The following is a 19,120-nucleotide window of genomic DNA, read 5'->3' on the forward strand; positions in this document are numbered from 1 at the left end:
ACAGTTGATGTAGTAAAGAAGGTTTGGTATTTGGGGAGCAAAATAACTGATGATGGTCGAAGTAGAGAGAATATAAAATGCAGACTGGCAATGGGAAGGAAAGCGTTTCTGAAGAAGAGAAATTTGTTAACATTGAGTATAGATTTAAGTGTCAGGAAGTCGTTTCTGAAAGTATTTGTACGGAGTATAGCCACGTATGGAAGTGAAACGTGGATGATAAATAGTTTGGACAAGAAGAGAGTAGAAGCTTTCGAAATGTGGTGCTAGAGAAGAATGTTGAAGATTAGATGGGTAGATCACATAACTAATGAGGAAGTATTGAATAGAATTGGGGAGAAGAGGAGTTTGTGGCACAACTTGACTAGAATAAGGGATCGGTTGGTAGGACATGTTCTGAGGCATCAAGGAATCACAAATTTAGCATTGGAGGGTAGCGTGGAGGGTAAAAATTGTAGAGGGAGACCAAGAGATGAATACACTAAGTAGATTCAGAAGGATGTAGGTTGCAGTAGGTACTGGGAGATGAAGAAGCTTGCACAGGATAGAGTAGCATGGAGAGCTGCATCAAACAAGTCTCAGGAATGGAGACGACAACATATATGCTCATATGATTAAAAAATATTCTGTGACCTCTACCACGACAAAATTAGGAAATTAAGTTTTTCCTGACGAATGGAATTCTTCAGGTCATCAATTATGCAAGACTTGTTCATGTAGACTTTTAATTTTAAATATCCCCACAAAAAGAAGTCGCATATCGACAAATCAGGTGAGCGAGGGGGCCAGTAAACATTGCCATATCTCTAAATAACACGTTCCAGTAACATTTGTCGAAGAACTTCCACGGATGCTCTCATCGTATGAGCTGTGGCACCGTCCTGCTGAAACCACATTTCTCTCATGTTCACTTGAGGCCTTTCAAGTTCTGGACGAAGAAAGTTGTTTTAACATTTTAACGCAGCGCACTGATGTCACAGTAACTCCAGCTCCTTCGTCTTCAAAAACATAGGATCCAACAATCCCCATCTTTGAAATGCAGCACCACACTGTTACTTTTAAACTGTGGAGAGGTCTTCGGTGTAATTCACATGGGTTCTCCAGCGCCCAATACCGACAGTTTTGAACAGTGACACAACTGTCTGCATAAAAATGTGCTTCATCGCTCACGAAGACTGTAGCATCTGCTTCTTCCGTAAAAATTTCGTCCATTACACGACAAAACTGTCTGCATTGCACAAAATCCCCTTCAGTAAGCTGCCGGATGACCATTATCCTGTACGGGTGAAACTTCAGATCATCACGTAAGATGCAGTGAAGCGAACGACGTGTCATACGCAGCGCTACAGCCTGTCGTCTAGCCGATCGTTTCGGACTAGCGAGAACTGCCGTTCTCATTCGGTCTACATTTTCCACAGTACAAACTGAACGGGGAAGACCAGGTGGTTTCTTTTTCATCACAGATCCAATACTTCTAAATGTTGCAACCCATCCGAGTACAGTATTTCGATCAGGCACTGCACCTCGACGTCCAACTCTAAAATTTTGACAGAAAAGACTTTGCATTGTGACTACGGAATCATTGTTTCTAAAGTACTGCTCGACAACGAACACACGACGCTCTACGCTCCTAACGCTCCGTAGCGACTGAAACTGCATTGTATAGGCAGTCTGCCAACATTCGTTCGAGGTCAACACCCCCTCCCGTCAGTGCGTACTAGCAGTTCAAGAAACACGTGTTTCCTCTGCTCCACTCTGTATATATACACTGAAGTGACCCAAGTCACGGGATACCTCCTAATATTGTGTCGGACACCTTTCTGTCCGGCACAGTGCAGCATCTCGATGTGGCACAAACTCGACAAGTTGCTGGGAGTCCCCGTGCAGAAATACTGAGTCGTGCTGCCACTACAGACGTCCTCAACTGCAAAAGTGTTGCCGGTGCAAGATTCCGTGTACAAACTTACCTATCCATTATGCCTCACAGATATTCGACGGAACTCATTTCAGGTGATCTCGATGGCCAAACCATTTCCTCATATTGTTCTTCAAACCAAATAATGAAAATTGTAGCTGGAAACAAGATGCATTGTCATCCATAAAAATTCCATCACTGTTTGGGAACAGGATGTCCACAATAGCTGCACATGGTCTCCAAGTAGCCAAACATCCTGAGGAGTCAGTCCACTGCACGTAAAAACAGCCCGCGCCATTACGGAGCCGGCGCTAGCTCGCACAGCGCCTAGCCGACACCGCGGGTCCGTGGGGTCTGCGGCACGATCGAACTGTACCGTCAGCTCTTACCGACTGAAATCGGGACACACCTGACCGGTACACAGTTTCGAGTCGTCTAGGGTCCGACCGATAGGGTCACCGGCCCCAGAGACGTGCCGCAGGCAGTGTCACGCCGTCAGCAAAGACACTCGCACTGGTCGTCATACACTTCACACCGATTTTGAGGCAGTGTCACTCGTCTGTAAGCAATGACGGTGCACCACAAACCCCGCTGCTCTCTGTCGTCGAGTGAAGGCTGTCGGCCACTGCACCGTCCCCAGTAAGAGGTAATGCCCAAAATGCGGTATTCTCAGCCACTGCACTGTTCGCAGTGAGAGGTAATCCCCGGAATACGGTATTCTCGGCACACTCTCGACTCGATCGTCAAATATCAAATTCCCTGACGATTTCCGAGATGGTTCCCCATTAAAAATCTATCAATTTGTGACTGTTCCCCATTAAAAATCTATCAATTTGTGTCGTGTAGCCGTAATCGAGTCAGAAACCTTTTCACACTAATCGCCCGAGTACAAATGACAGCTCCACCAATATACTACCCTTTTACGCACTGTGCAAGTAATACTACCCCCATCTGTATACGTGCATATCTCGTGAGTTTTGTCACCTCAGTTTTTATATCGTACATAAACCACAAAAATGCAAGGAGGATCCTGTACATAACTCTTACCACTTAAAAAGTTGTTTCCCACAGTCTACATCATTATTTAAAGTCCCCTGAAAAGTAACAGTTGGTTTTCACAGTACTTTATTACAAACCACAAGTTTTAAAGGAGATACCTTATACTACACTACTGAACCCAGCATAGCTTGGCAAATTACCAAATATTTATGGGAACTGCATATATGTCCAAATCTCCTCCTCACCCTTCTAACTATCCATCTTCTCCTTCCCTTCTCTAAATTTCCAATTACTCTCTCCCGGCCCTCTTCCCTCTCTCTCTCAGACGTCGAGCCTCATTTACTGTAAATTCAAATGAAACCTTGATTGGGAATTGGAGTCACTTAAAATGAACGAGTAAATCTGTTGTTAAATGGGGTACGAGAGAGGCCTCTCCAGCTGCTGGGTCTATGGAGACTGTACTCTCTATCACAGTACATCACATACTTTTTATCTACAAAAGGGTAGGATCACAAAGTTTTGGATTATTCAGATTCCGTGTTAGTATTCTTATCATAAACTGATAAACCATTAACACAAATTTCCCATATTCTGTTAAAACCAACTGCGAGGAAAGAAACGAGACAGCACACGTGCTATTTTTGTTTGATATTGTGAAAGCATACTGAAAAGTAACATCTCCTAGTTTTTTATTCTGTTCTCGATATCGGCTGAGATACTGCACGGCACACATATTACCCTGTCGACTTTGCCGTTTCGCTGTTGCGAGTCGTCACCCTCTGCCGCCAGAGTGCTCCAAATTGCAGCATGGTGTGTAACGTTACTGTGTCGGTGTGTGACAAGCAGTGAGCTATAATCCAGTTTCTGACCATCCATCCACAGAGCATCTTATCCTTCACCACGACAGTGCCAGATCGCACACGAGTGCCGTGAGATCTGCAACAACCTGACGCCTCGTGTTCACTGTCACCAATTGTCCTCCGTACGGTCACGACTCGGGCTCTATCCAATTTTCGTCATTTCCAAAACTTAAAAAACACCTTCGAGGACTTCTCTTTGGTAGTGCAAAGTGCAGCAAGTGGAGGCGAGGTTGTGGCTCCCTTGACAAAATACAGTGATAGTATTAACAAATTGGTCTCCTCCTTCGGAGAAATGTGTTTGTTACCAGGGTGACTATGTTGAGAAATAAATATGTAGACAGGAAGAATAAAGATTTAGAATGTAGAAACTAAATGGGAGACAATTTGTCTAATGGTTTAAACGCCCTGTTATCTTAGTTAAAACACTGTGAGAAATAAAATGAAACTGCACAATTTCACAGCACAGCACTTTCTTTGTCACAGCCATTTTGAACATAGCCTATATTCATCTGAATGTTTATTGGAGTGTTATGAACAATTTGAAGTAAATCAGTCAAAAACTCTGAGATTTTTTGGTAACAATGTTCAACCAAGTACTGCCTTTATATTGCAGTATAGATTACGCACATTCTGTGGCTGTCCACTGTAATGGATCTGGGAGACGTTATTTTTTTACCGTATTTGTCGATACCGAATTGTAAATGTTTTCTTATATTTTTGTCAGAATTTATTATAATTTGTCTTATTATATGTTAATTTACTTCTGTTTTTGAGAGTAAAAGCATATTGATTACTATTAGAAAATGTATCGAAGAATAGCAAAGAGACTGATTACAAGTGGAAACTTGTGAATTGTGTAAAATATCTTTGACGTTGGAGTCGTCTTTGACTATAGTCAGTCGGCAGCTAACTCTTGGTGTGTGTTGACGGAAGAACAATGTGAAGGTCGCAGTCATAAATAATTTTGAATTATGTTACTATTATTTTTGTATTAACTAAAAAGAAGAAACTACATTTGAAGAAACTGTATTTGAAACACCAAAATGAGAGAAACACGTTGAACCACGTCATTTCTGCAGCTGACATAGATGCATTGTGGAATCATACTTAGACAACTGAAGCCAAGACTAATATCGCCTTGCAAACGTCTATCGGAAAAGGTACTGTCACGAAATATGGCAAATTTAAGTAAATAAAAAATAGTGACCATATTTTCAACTTGTGTCTTAGCCGGGAAGCCATATTTCACCACCCAGTTCAGCATCGTGTCTACATTCAATGCAGTATGTCATATGCAACACGAGCAAAATCTGTACTAGAAATTTTAGGCCTAGATATAATCTCAAAAAATTTTGTGTTCAAGTGAGGAAAGTAGCATTTTGACATCGAAAGTTTCTGTAGTCCTTCTTTTTTGGGTTGTGGTAGGCGGGCATTAGGTGTCTATGAGTTATTATTACTGCTTACTAGTGTTTTTGGGCTAGTGGGGAAATGATTCTGTTATGCCAGTAAAGCACAGATTCTTTAAGGAATCTAGCTCCCCCATAAAAAATAGCTTCAAACTTCTGGTTACTTTACGAATGAGCTAATCTGCTAAATATTTGACTACATGCATGTAAGTGAGAAAACGTTTAGAAAAAGTTTTGAAATTATACTTAAAGTTTGTTGGAAGTCACTAAGTATTCTCATTGCAAAACACTAAATGAATATGGTGTGGGTAACTTTTGCTCCATTTAAAGCAAAAGCTAGTTTCCATGCATCTCGTCTCAATGTTTGTGAAGTATCTCCTGAACTGTGTGTTGTTCAACTACACAATTTTACAGGTATATTCAGTAGCATATGTGGGTACTGTCTCCAAACTGTGCTGCACAGTCAGCAGTAAAGAAGTAATAAATGAAAATGTCATGCCAAATACTGTAGCTTTACTGCAAGAACAACGAAAATATATTAAATGAGAAACTTTTTTTCCTTTCATCATTTTGTGGGGGCAGTGTCAGAAACAAAAAGTTCTGTAAATGTCTGAAATTATTTGTAAATTCTGTCAAATGTCAATAAGCACTTTCACTGTCAAATATTGGTTCCAGTTACTGTGTTAAACTTTTAACGTAATATTACACCTCTTGAGTAGATTATGACAGTATTTTAAATTTTTAAATTGGGTCAATAATTATGTGAATCATTGAAAATAATCTTTTTTGTCCATGGAAGCCATTAGATAGGTTGCCTACAATTGGAACCATGCCCCAGATTCTGGAATATTCACTTATATTATATTTAAAATTAGTTGCGACTTTTGACCGTTCAGTCCGGAGCGAGTGGAAGGAAGCATAGTTGCCAATGTGTGCTGAGCGCGTCAGCAAATGACGATAACGCCAGGCGCATTCGATGTAGAATGCGTCAGGCTCACTCGCCTGCACGGACAACGAGGCACACAAGCTGGCCAATCTGTGATCTTTCTCAAACAATTTTTAAGAAACTGTTTCGTAGCACTCATTCTCGCACATCTTTTACCTTATTTCATCAGCTTCATGATGAACTGCCTATCATATTGCTAATGGTCATAGTTACTGTTATATTTTGATATTAGGTGAACTACTGCAAGAAATTCTAAAAGTTTGCAAGTAAGGATCGCTACGAATTTGCTTTCGGTGCGTGTTATGTTGGATGTTGCTGCGTATCAAACATAGATAACATACTCAATTATTCTTTAAACTTGGAAGGATATCACTGTCCTCCTCCAGTCTTGAGAAAATGGAATGTATGCAAAAAGCACTCTGTTGTGAATGCATGTGCCAATGAAAAAGCTAGAATGAAATGTTCACAAATTCTTTGTATATAAACGATCCAAGATATCAAAACAAGATTTTGGCAAGTGATAGCACACAAGGAGGAGAGTATTTTGCTAATTGACTAATATGCGCAACTTCCGTATCTACCACGACAGTCAAGCAACAACAGATTATTGTCAACAAAACAATATAATTTTCAAGGACCATAGATAGCTGGTGAAATGAGAACTGCTGTGGGGTTTGCAATGGTATAAGTTACACGTTGAGAATGGGCTTTTTCATAAACTACTGGCCTGTCCTGCCCTCAGTTGCTAGTTTAATATTAAACTGTTTCAGGATTCTGTCGCAATTTCTTTTTCAACAGCATCGGAAAGTTAGTGACCAGTGGCAGTTGTTGTGGAAGAGCACAAGAGCACGTTGTAACATTATGTGATTGCCTTATTATTTTAAATCATTCACTAATCGAGCAGTCACTCGGCAACAGCTACAGTTAGCAAATAATGTTGCGAGAATGTAAAAGGTGAACGACCTGTGACGTAACTTGTTTATTGTCGAAGCGCCGTCAGAGATGCAGTGAGTTATTGACTTTGAAACCCGCGGCGCGAAAAACGGACAGAAGAAGAACACTTCTACACTTTTTTTTTTTTTTATGTACGAGATATTCTCGATGAACAGTTACTCATTCTTCTCTTGTCTCTTGTAACTTGTGTCGGACGCGCATGTCTTGCCGCCGTATTATTATCGTTAAAAATAATATTGTTTTAGTGTAAAGAAAATGTGTAATACTAAAAGTGCCTAGCAGTAGATTTATTGTGCGACGTGTATGTGAAAACATCAAAGGAATTGTTTTCATTACGAGAAGTGCCAGTCAAAACAGCATCCATGTTAAATCCTTCATTGCAGTGTAAGTTCGTCTATTAATTGCCATAAATTCAGAGTTAAATGGAACTGGTGTATGGACTATTTATTTAATATAGAATCTATGTCTCACTCCTTCATGAAGTTATTTAATTTTCTTTATGTTTCTGCCAAATAGAGAGTTCACAGTCACGAATTCTTTCATCGAGTTCGGACGGAAGTTGCATGCGGCGAAATATTTTCTCCACGCCATATTCTACTGGTAAATGCACGATAAACTACGGTCCCTTAGGAAATTCATGTTGAGCTATCCAAAAATAATTATATTTTGAATAGGCTTTTACTCTTCTCTGCAATGCAACTTCCAACTGATCAGACGATCAAACAAGAAACAGCCGCACACAGTCGGCGTTCGCAAATATGTTTCCACTGCTGATTATAGTTATATGTTACAGCACAAAAGTAAACATATTGTTATAATTAGCGACTACGAACGGGGACATTTATAACTGTATGTTTACGTATACACATTACGTAAACATATCGTTATAACGTGAACACTAACTTCAACACCTCGATGTTCTATTGGTTATTTCTCTCTGAATGCTGTTAAACGTGGCATACGTGCATTAATGTGAAATACACAGCACTAAATCTATGGTGCTACGTTACACTGTTAGTCCTCTAGATTCTGTGAAAAAACTTGGCATCAGGGTCACAAGCACAACTTCAGTTGTGCTCATTTTGAGGAGCTTTAGCACACACACAACTGCCTTATGGGCCATGTATGTTCGGATTTGATAAACAATGTGAAGGGTTCACGGTGTGCACAGTTGGCCTTTACCACTCAACTACAAGTTTATGTCAACGCACTTCAGCAGGCTTTTCTCCCCGTTCACTTGGCACGAATCCTACTAGACGTTAACACTCCTCAGATACGCAAAATCTCTCGCTAAACACAAAAATTAGATTGGAGATCAGCAAACGTTACAGTTATACAGATAGAAAAACCCATTTTGTGTGATTCTGAATGAGATACAGCATATTAATTTTTGGATTTTATGATACAGTTATCCATCTGAAGCCCTGAGAACCATAAAGCACATCATGGTCGATTGTGGGACTGTAGCATTTATTTGTGCTTCCGATATCTGTTGATCTTACGGTGGATCACATTTATCTGTGCCATACGCCCACACTGTACAAATGAACATTCACGAAAAGCTCTCACTGGTTTCTCCGACATTCACTCAAATGTGGGATCGACGACGGTGTGCTTCTGGCCTGTATTCTAATCATGTGGCTACGTTGGTAGACAGTACTACTCGGATTTAATCATTTCCACAAATGACAGAGTTTGGAGTTTTTTGTTTATTGTGCAAGAATCGGCTATAGTGTGTAGTGTCAACACAAACTCTGTTGAATCTGTTTTAAGTGCCAACAGAAAAAAATTACCAGGTAAAGTTAGTTGCTAAGGAACTAGGTCCTCCCAGACCAGATCAATTATGAGGTCAAATAGGCAGTACTACAAGCGAACATTTAACAAATAAGTATGTAATAAGTGTAAATTGTTGTTTGGGTGCACGGTAAGAATGTGTTGTCAGCCCAGAAGTTACTTCGTTGACTAATGCACGTATTAGGGATCTTGTACATTTGTCCGAAAAAATAAAACGACACCTATTTACACAAAAGAGTGACACAAAGAGTAGCGAAAGCTTAAACATTATTTCATACTTGCCCTAAAGTGTAATTAATTATGTACAAAACAACAGATTTCCACAAAGCAACTTTTTTTTTTTAGACAAGTTATGCATATTATTATTATTATTATTATTATTATTATTATTATTATTATTATTATTGGCAGTGCCTGTAGTTGTATAAATATGTTGATTAGCATAACTGTTATAAAACAGATGCTATTAATTTCACACTTTCACATTTTTCTGAATCTAAAAATTTGTGAACACACAGAATGCATATTCACCTACAGCCACAGTTAGTGACACTGCTGTGTTTTGGCAAAAGAAGCAGATTTCTAACATGGCAACAAGAGAATTCACTTGTAACTCAAAACTTGTCACAGTCCTTCAGGAATCTCTCCCCTCAAGTACTTTCTTGGTACTGCTGACAACTTGAGAATAGTCCTGTGGTATAACATCTGTAATGGCTTTGTTTTTGGTCAGCATTTCAATCTCACTGAACGTATTCCCCCCTCCCCAACTAGGCCCGTATATTCTCATTAAGATTTAAATAAGCATGATACACTGGAATGCTGATTGAACTGTGCCCTTTGCGATAGCTAGTTTGTCAATCTGATAGTGTGGAGTGTCTGGCTTGTACAGCACTACAAGTTACACTTACTCTGGCTCATACATGCTACGTTCAACTTTATCCAACGGATTGTTTCTTTCTACTCGGAGCAAAATATTTGCTCTCGTCCACTGCATTGTTGGAGCTTTATCCGTCACAACAGAGTGGTACATGCACTGTCCATTACTACTGTCAAATTCTGAAGATTATTTTGCAGCAGAACATTATCTTCACAGCTGGTGAATTAGGGTGTATACGTGGACAAAGAAAAAAACAATCCCGGATTTCTCCCGGATTTCCCATTTAAAAACACACTTTCTCCCGGTTGAAAACACACTTTCTCCCGGGTGAAAACACACTTTTTCCGTGTTAAGTGACAGTATACTTTTCCTCGGAACTGTAAAACTTATCAATTTTTACAGATTCCAACGCGCTTTTGTAAGCCAGTCGTAGTTCATGTCACGTGATCTCGCCAGCCAATAGAGCGGATATTGAAAAGTCATGTCGTCAGCCAATAGGATTATCACTGTTAACTAGCGTGTACACACACAAACAGGAAAAGTTAATGGTTTAAATTAATATACAAAGTGTTGCTACAAGAAAAAGAAAGCTTTCACATACAACATTGGTATCAACGATTAATAAGCTGCAAGAGAAGCTTAACTTTCACGTATAACGTTGATCTTTTTTGCGCGTGTTACACTTTAAGATAGATCACACAAACGTGCCAGTAAAATTCTTACTAACGACATAAATGGATGATCTTCTGGGCTCGAAATTTTTCTAAATGGTCATCCTCAAATAGTCGATTTTTAAATGAGAGTCAAGCGCTCTGTGATTAAAGAAATTCATCGCACATAGTTCATCATGGGTAGAAGGAAATTTACTTTGAAAGTAACGGTTTTCAGTCAATCATGACGCAGAAGCCCGTATGTTCGTACGTGTAAAACATTAAAAGATGTTACATTACGTCATAAAAGAAACAAGACATCAGAGGATATTCCAAGAGCATCGGAATTTGATGAACCATAACAACGTGCATAATTCTGTTAAAAGTGCACATTCGTACGTCCAGATTCGGTTGTAAATTTTCTTGGAATACCAGTACTGTATTATTTCATTTTTGGTTCTTTATTATGGCATAATGCCATACTTGTAAGAAGACAAAAACATGCTCTTATGAAACGCAGAGAACAGTTCAAACTAACCAATAGTGTGGAATTAAGCATTTCGTTACTTACAAATAAATAGACTGCCTCAGTGCAAAAGATTAATAAAAACCATTTTTGTTTAGAAAAACAGACAAAAATAACTTCATTGTTCTGCAACGCGATTAATGCTTGACTGTAATTGCTGCCCGGCACCGATACCCAAATTCGCTCCTAGTGAATATGACAGCTTGTGCACGACAGTAAAATTTTTCCGAATAGCATCTTGCTGCTACTGCTTATATAGCTAACAGACACACTTTAGTAGCCAGTAGTGGGAGAAGGTACTACACACACGTGACGCAACTGCGCATGCGCATGGGCCCGCATGCAACTGCTCAAATAAATCTAATGTAAACAGTTGCGACGTCACGCTCATTGGAGGCAATTTGTTGTTATGAAGCATTGCACAGTCTTCCCAAAGCCTGACACATTTTGCTGCTGGCGGATGCTTGTATGAGCACTGCGTTTTGCTGTTGTACATGGCACATTTCCTTTGCAACTTAAGTTTTATTTTAGTTTTTTTCTCTCGTTCATGTTTTATTGCTGCAGTATTATTCTGCAGTAGCGGGATACAGTAACATCCTTTGTTTGAATATTATTCCTTGCCAGTCAAAATGACAAATTTAACTGAAAATTGAAACAAAAAATCCCGGAATTCTAAAAAATTCCTGGGTTTTTCCTGGTTTTCTCCCGGATGAAAAAATTCCCGGGTTTTTCCTGGATCTCCCGGTCGTCCCGGGTTGTATACACCCTGTGAATGTGTTCTCGGATGACAACTTTGAATGCAAACCTCGTATTCCGACATGCTGCACTGTTGTTATTAATACAACACAAAATACTCGTTCACAATTCCTGACAGGTTCAGAACACTTCAACATCAGAAAACACCACTTTACACAGAGAGTTGACGGACGCAGATACGCACCTAACGCAAGACACCAAGTGGTACTGTTTACCCACAGTGTGGCGACCTGGGCAATGGTGTCACATCCCCTCTGGTGGTCCAAATGTCAAAAGTTGCAACTAATTTTAAATGCACTACACTAATATAGGTGAGACAGCTTGCAAATGTGTGTATGTATATCTTTCCACCTTTCAGTGCTTCACATGTTACAAGTATCTTATTCTAAATTTTGCCTTTGCTTTTTACAAGCATGCTGAAGGACAGCATTGAAGGTTAACCCGTATACATCTGTTACACTGAATTTATTCGAATTAGCACTGAGTGTTTCTTATATTACTTTTCAATATCACCAAAAATTGTAGCGAGCATGTAACAGAATGTTTCTCTATTCATCTGGTATGTTCATAAGAGTTATCTGTTATTGTAATAACTGAAAAAAGAATGTACAGGACACACCACTGTCTTTTTGAGACAGATATAGCTCACCGATATGCATTCCTTTCTGTTTTAATAGCAAAAGGCACAATGCAATACCCATTTACAGGCATAGTGGAATGGAGGAGGAGCAGCAGCAGCCATCCTGCACAAGGAGGTTAAATTAGGGACTGAACTTCTCGATAGAATAGATTCTGACCTAACCTAACCTCCTTGACCTTGCAAAAACTGACTAAGGAGATCAGAAGCACTATGACCAAACTTTCAGCCTATGTTACCAGCGACCCCTGCTAAAGGCATCTGGGAACTTTTGTCAGTGTCACTGTAACCTAAAGCTTAGCTTGTGAGACTGAAAATGAACGTATTAACAGGATATATACACAGGCATTCATAGTCAATAATTTCTCACTATAGTACTAACAAAAAAATCGCACAGACCAAGGATCGAACACACACACACACACACACACACACACACACACACACACACACACACACACACATATATACTGGGGAAAGTATGATGCTTTGACTGTTCCGTACAAACTTAATTGTGCATACAGATAGTACATCCATAGGTTCAGACGAATGAGTTGGCGAATATCGAAGTACGGGACATAAACGGACGTATCTTTCCATTGCATTGGCTTGGAAGCTTAAATTTTTTACTTCAGGGCCTGTAGACTTTACTAACTGACATAAATTTCAACTTGATCCCTCTGCCCGTAGCAGAGAAAAAGGTGCCTTAACAGACAGACTGTCGGACAAGAAAGTGCTCTTATAAAGGTTCCCGTTATTACCGACTGCACTACCCAAGTCTAGAAAGGAATAAAAAATGTAGTGTAGCAGAGAATTTAATTAGAGACACTTACAATGTAAAGTAAAGAACATGGAATGTAGAAATTACGTATTTGGTGACATTACTTAAAAACAAAAGTTTCTGCTCCTTCTTCCACGTAACAAACCCCTGGCAATTAATTGTACTTGCCACCATTTCCCTTTCCTCCTTTAGTCTCTTTATTGTAAGACTGGAATAGCTAGCAGTTCCTGCTACCCTCTCAAGTATACTGTTTAATAAGATTTTTGTTTCCTAGTTTGCCTCATTCACCACAGGCTTAACGGTATCACGTACAATCACACGTGACTCTTTATGAAGATCTTCTCACACACTTTCAGTAAGTGCGCCCAGCACAGAGGCGCTGACAGTGCCGACTAACTTAAAAGCACACGACAAGTTCCAAGTTCACAGGTGTGAGCGACAGAGCACGCTACCTCGAACGCGTCCTCGACGCCGTCCTCCGACACGCCGGGCGTGTCGGGCTGGGCACGGGCCTTGGCCACGACGGCAGCGTCGTAGCGCAGGATGAAGTAGCAGTCCTCCGTGGCGAGGCACACCAGCTCGCCGCTCTCCGACCAGAAGACGTGCCGCGGCTGGATCTCGATGCGCCGCACCAGCGTCAGCGTCTCCCAGTCGTAGAACGCCAGACCCGTCACCGAGCGCACGCCCAGAAGGAAGCCGCCGAAGATGCCTGTCGGCACACGATTCCCCTGCCGTTAAACTTCACGAAAATCCTACTGCGGGCAAATTTCGGAGCCCCGTAGTCAGATTTGAGACCGATTCACGTTGGAATCGAAAAGGAAACTGTCAAAACTTTCTCTGAAACGTAAGAAATGGTAGCATTCACAAAAACCGTCAACAGAATAGAAACATTCTGTGTAAGAATATTCTGAAAATGGATATCCTGACATTGATGTTAGTGGGGGGAAATGGTACTGTACGTTAACCCTTTGGCGGGTGCATATTTTAATAGTAACCCACAAAAAATGATCTTTTTTTCCATCATATGAGGGTCATTCTTAGGAAAAGATAGCAGAACAAATTATTTCAGGAAATTTATTTTTGTTTTTCAACATAATCCCATTTTAATGCCATACACTTTCCCAAACACCGCTGAAATTTCTTTAAGCCACCCAAAAAGTAGGATTTCAGAAGGTATGCAAAATAATAATTTGTCTGAGTGATGGAGCACCTAATTCTATGTGAATCATTATCCACTGAGCCATTTTTTCAAGTTTGGGGAGGGGGTGAGAGAGTGGAGAAGTACTTGGGGCCAAGTACAGTGAATATGGTGGATGCTGGAATAAACTGAACTTTAATTTCACAGTTTTGGCCACTCCAACTACGCAGGTGTGGACCCTTGCATTGTCACGATGGAAGACCACCTTTTTCTTTTTCAAATGAGGATGTTTTTCCTCGATTTCATCGCTCAGTTGGTGTAATCACAACATACAATATTCTGCAATATTTTTTGTCCCTTTTGCAAGTACTGCCATAGATGATTCCGTGTGAATCCCAAAAAAACCCGCGGCCATTACCTTGCCAGCCAATTCCACAATATTTGCCTTCTTCGAAGCCTGTTCACCTTCAAAAACCCACCGTTACAATTGTTCCTCAGACTCTGCAGTGCAGGAGTGTATCTACATTTCATCCGCAGCTACACACTGACGCAAAAACCTGGCAGGATTTTGACCGAGAAGTGCCAAAACAGCCTCGGCGTCAACTGCACGGTCGCACTTACGAGAGCAAATGCGGCACCCATCCTGCCTAGATTTCTTTCACACCTAACTTTTTTTGGTAAAATTAAAAATACTGTACCGTGTGATATGCCTGTGGCCTCAACTAATTCCTGCACTTTGATACGTCAATCACTCAAAGCCACTTCATGGATTCTGTCAATCATTCTGACAGTGGTCACTCCACCAAACTTGAGAACTCTGTTCATATTTTGTGAGTGGTGTAGCGGGACTTTGAATTTCGCCGCGCTACACTCGTTCCCTCAGTTAAAAATTATACCGTCGCAGCGGTATGGGCGCTCGACGGCAGAGAAAATACTAAAATTGTAACTCTTTTTTGTTTTTCTATCCGTTACTTTATTGTCTCTCCAGAGCGGAAGCTTAATGCAGACGTAAAAAAACTTATTTGCTAGTCTTGATCTGATTTTAATTTGTAGACATATTATGGAAGTTGTTATGAAATTCGGAGGATGGAAGTAGCAAAGTAAATTAAATTGCATTCAGTATCAAGATGATTTTAATTTGTATAAATTGCAAGATTTTGGAGCAGACTTCTCACGCAGAAATGAAATAGGAGATTTTTGAAGACCTGGACGCCACACGAAAGAAGACATGTTAACATGGTAAAGGATGAACTCTTATCTATGCCATTTCCCCCCGTCAGTTACATTTTGTTATTCTCTGTTCTTTTTCAATAATTTTTGTAGTGGAAATTGGTTTAACTTTTACTCAAAAACGCCACAAAGACAACCCCAACAATAGCTTTTCCGAATCACGAAGTCCGATAGCTTTTCTGTAATACGAAGTCCGATTTGCATATCATTCTTTCCCTTTTTCACAGTCATTTACGATTTTAAAACCCCCTTTTTATTCACCATTTCTTCCCACCTTTTCAACCTTTTCTTTTCTTTTCTTCTCTCTTTTCTTTTTTATTAACCACTACAGTGGACTGCCACACTTAAACTCTTTTACCAAATTGTGAACAGTTCTGATGTGCTGTGAACTTCATCCAACTCAGCTTTAATCTGTTTCAGTGTTAAACCACTGAAACAGAAGTTTTGATCCTGCTCGAAAGTCTTCTTTTTTCGGTGTTGCAAAATAATCACGAGCTTGTTGCGTCAATGAACTGGGACAAAGAAATCACGTGATGGACACAGCTGCAACTTACCTGCCCCAGCAGGAGATGGCACTTACTACCAGCAAACTGTTTCAGCACTACAAGTGCTCTCTTTGATTTCCTAATGCGTTATTGAACGATCCCTAAATCAGAATTGTAATCAGCTGACTATATTTAATTTTACTTTTTGCGATTTAGGACCAAAAACTATGGTTATAAGTATTCTTCCCACTGCCCTTTTGCGAGTTGCTATGGGTGGCCACTACAAAATCCTTTAACTCCCTTGATGATGTTAGATGTCTGTAGGAACTCACTTGCTATGCACCAAATTTAAAAATTTCGTGATCTCTCTTTGCTCCAGCAGTATATCAATGTGCAGCAACTCACACCGTTATATGCTGTAGAAACAAAGCAATGCATTCTTACTTCAAAAATTACAACAGTGGTGGTCTCACGACAATCACAAACCGACACTGTAGCCACTTATATAGACCTGGTACAGTGTTCTACAAGATGTGAGGCACATCCACAGGTGATATGACATATTCTCATGAGTGCAGTAAACAATTTCTTTTGTGGTAAGTACACTTTCATACCCCACAAGCAAATTACTTTGGTGGCAAGCATACTTCCCAATGGCCTTTTAAATGATGTCATTTGGTGGTATATGTACTTCCCACAGCACCTAAAAGGCACCACATTCATTTTACTACAATTTATTGCTGCCCCTCACAACAAACAGAATCTATAGCTGGTGAAGCAAGCTATCACTAGATGCAAGAGGTACAGAGGTGGTACTTATAATTGCTATGAATGCAGTACATAAATACTAGTGGTGATGTTGGATTTTGTGTTTATCTGTCTTTATCATTTTTTTGCCCTTCTTGTCATCATCACATTTTGTTTGATTTGATTTCATGACAGTGCAAGAATTACAGAATGACATGAATATTTTTGTATGACAATTTTTCCTCAAAAAAGTCAAATCTCTGAAAGCAGAAGATTGAGGTTTTATAATACCTGGAAAAAGAAAAAGCCCACACTGTTCATACAAAAGACCACATATACACTCCTGGAAATTGAAATAAGAACACCGTGAATTCATTGTCCCAGGAAGGGGAAACTTTATTGACACATTCCTGGGGTCAGATACATCACATGATCACACTGACAGAACCACAGGCACATAGACACAGGCAACAGAGCATGCACAATGTCGGCACTAGTACAGTGTATATCCACCTTTCCCAGCAATGCAGGCTGCTATTCTCCCATGGAGACGATCGTAGAGATGCTGGATGTAGTCCTGTGGAATGGCTTGCCATGCCATTTCAACCTGGCGCCTCAGTTGGACCAGCGTTCGTGCTGGACGTGCAGACCGCGTGAGACGACGCTTCATCTAGTCCCAAACATGCTCAATGGGGGACAGATCCGGAGGTCTTGCTGGCCAGGGTAGTTGACTTACACCTTCTAGAGCACGTTGGGTGGCACGGGATACATGCGGACGTGCATTGTCCTGTTGGAACAGCAAGTTCCCTTGCCGGTCTAGGAATGGTAGAACGATGGGTTCGATGACGGTTTGGATGTACCGTGCACTATTCAGTGTCCCCTCGACGATCACCAGTGGTGTACGGGCAGTGTAGGAGATCGCTCCCCACACCATGATGCCGGGTGTTGGCACTGAGTGCCTCGGTCGTATGCAGTCCTATTGTGGCGCTCACCTGCACGGCGCCAAACACGCATACGACCATCATTGGCACCAAGGCAGAAGCGGCTCTCATCGCTGAAGACGACACGTCTCCATTCGTCCCTCCATTCACGCCTGTCGCCACACCACTGGAGGCGGGCTGCACGATGTTGGGGCGTGAGCGGGAGACGGCCTAACGGTGTGCAGGACCGTAGCCCAGCTTCATGGAGACGGTTGCGAATGGTCCTCGCCGATACCCCAGGAGCAACAGTGTCCCTAATTTGCTGGGAAGTGGCGGTGCGGTCCCCTACGGCACTGCGTAGGATCCTACAGTCTTGGCGTGCATCCGTGCGTCGCTGCGGTCCGGTCCCAGGTCGACGGGCACGTGCACCTTCCGCCGACCACTGGCGACAACATCAATGTACTGTGGAGACCTCACGCCCCACGTGTTGAGCAATTCGGCGGTACGTCCACCCGGCCTCCCGCTTGCCCACTATACGCCCTCGCTCAAAGTCCGTCAACTGAACATACGGTTCACGTCCACGCTGTCGCGGCATGCTACCAGTGTTAAAGACTGCGATGGAGCTCCGTATGCCATGGCAAACTGGCTGACACTGACGGCGGCGGTGCACAAATGCTGCGCAGCTAGCGCCATTCGACGGCCAACACCGCGGTTCCTGGTGTGTCCGCTGTGCCGTGCGTGTGATCATTGCTTGTACAGCCCTCTCGCAGTGTCCGGAGCAAGTATGGTGGGTCTGACACACCGGTGTCAATGTGTTCTTTTTTCCATTTCCAGGAGTGTAGATGAAACTTTAATAAAAAAAAAACTTTACTAAAAAAAAACTATTTATAACAGTGAAAAAGTGTGGTGCTTTTGCTATTCGAAAACAAAACAAAACGCAACAAAGTAATCCGTCAGTATGTGCTGCCCTCCAAATATTGATGATCAAGTTCACACATATAAATTTTCCCCAAAGTAAATATTTGTTGCTGTTTTGAAATGTCTGGATGACATTTTTTCTATTCTTTAACTTCTTAAGAGTACTGAGGAAAAAAAAGAGCCATACAGCATTCATTACTTATTTTGATTTGGTGATTAAAAACCACACTTTCATTTGTAGCTCTCTAATGATCTCTTTAATGATTTGTTCAGCCCCACCCACTTTGTAGTTTTGTATACCCTAATATTGTAAGACAGGTGGTATCTTATAACCTAACTTTCATCCTTCAGCACCGAACTACGTGACATAACGTAGCCCTTCTGATAATACCCAGTGCAAAATAGTAAAACAGTATGTGTTGGGGGCTGGGGGTCAATATAGCTCAGAAACACATACAAAACTTCTAGTCAAATTCGGTACACAAGTTAGAAGCGGGATAAATCAAACAACGAAATCTCCAGGTTGGAATATAAACAATGTGGGAAAAGATAAATTGCTACTTACTGTAAAGATGAAATGTTAA

General features: G+C 41.0%; 1 protein-coding gene across 1 annotated transcript in view; it reads right to left on the reverse strand.

Moving 5' to 3' along the window:
* The window catches only part of LOC124720395 (coatomer subunit beta'), a 164,105-nt gene that overhangs the window by 75,324 nt on the left and 69,661 nt on the right, over positions 1-19,120 (reverse strand). Inside the window, exon 9 of the mRNA XM_047245736.1 lies at positions 13,551-13,807. Coding sequence (XP_047101692.1) covers positions 13,551-13,807 — 257 coding nt within the window. The remainder of the gene's footprint in view (positions 1-13,550; positions 13,808-19,120) is intronic.

Source organism: Schistocerca piceifrons, chromosome 11 (assembly GCF_021461385.2).
Source record: "Schistocerca piceifrons isolate TAMUIC-IGC-003096 chromosome 11, iqSchPice1.1, whole genome shotgun sequence".
Lineage (NCBI taxonomy): Eukaryota > Metazoa > Arthropoda > Insecta > Orthoptera > Acrididae > Schistocerca > Schistocerca piceifrons.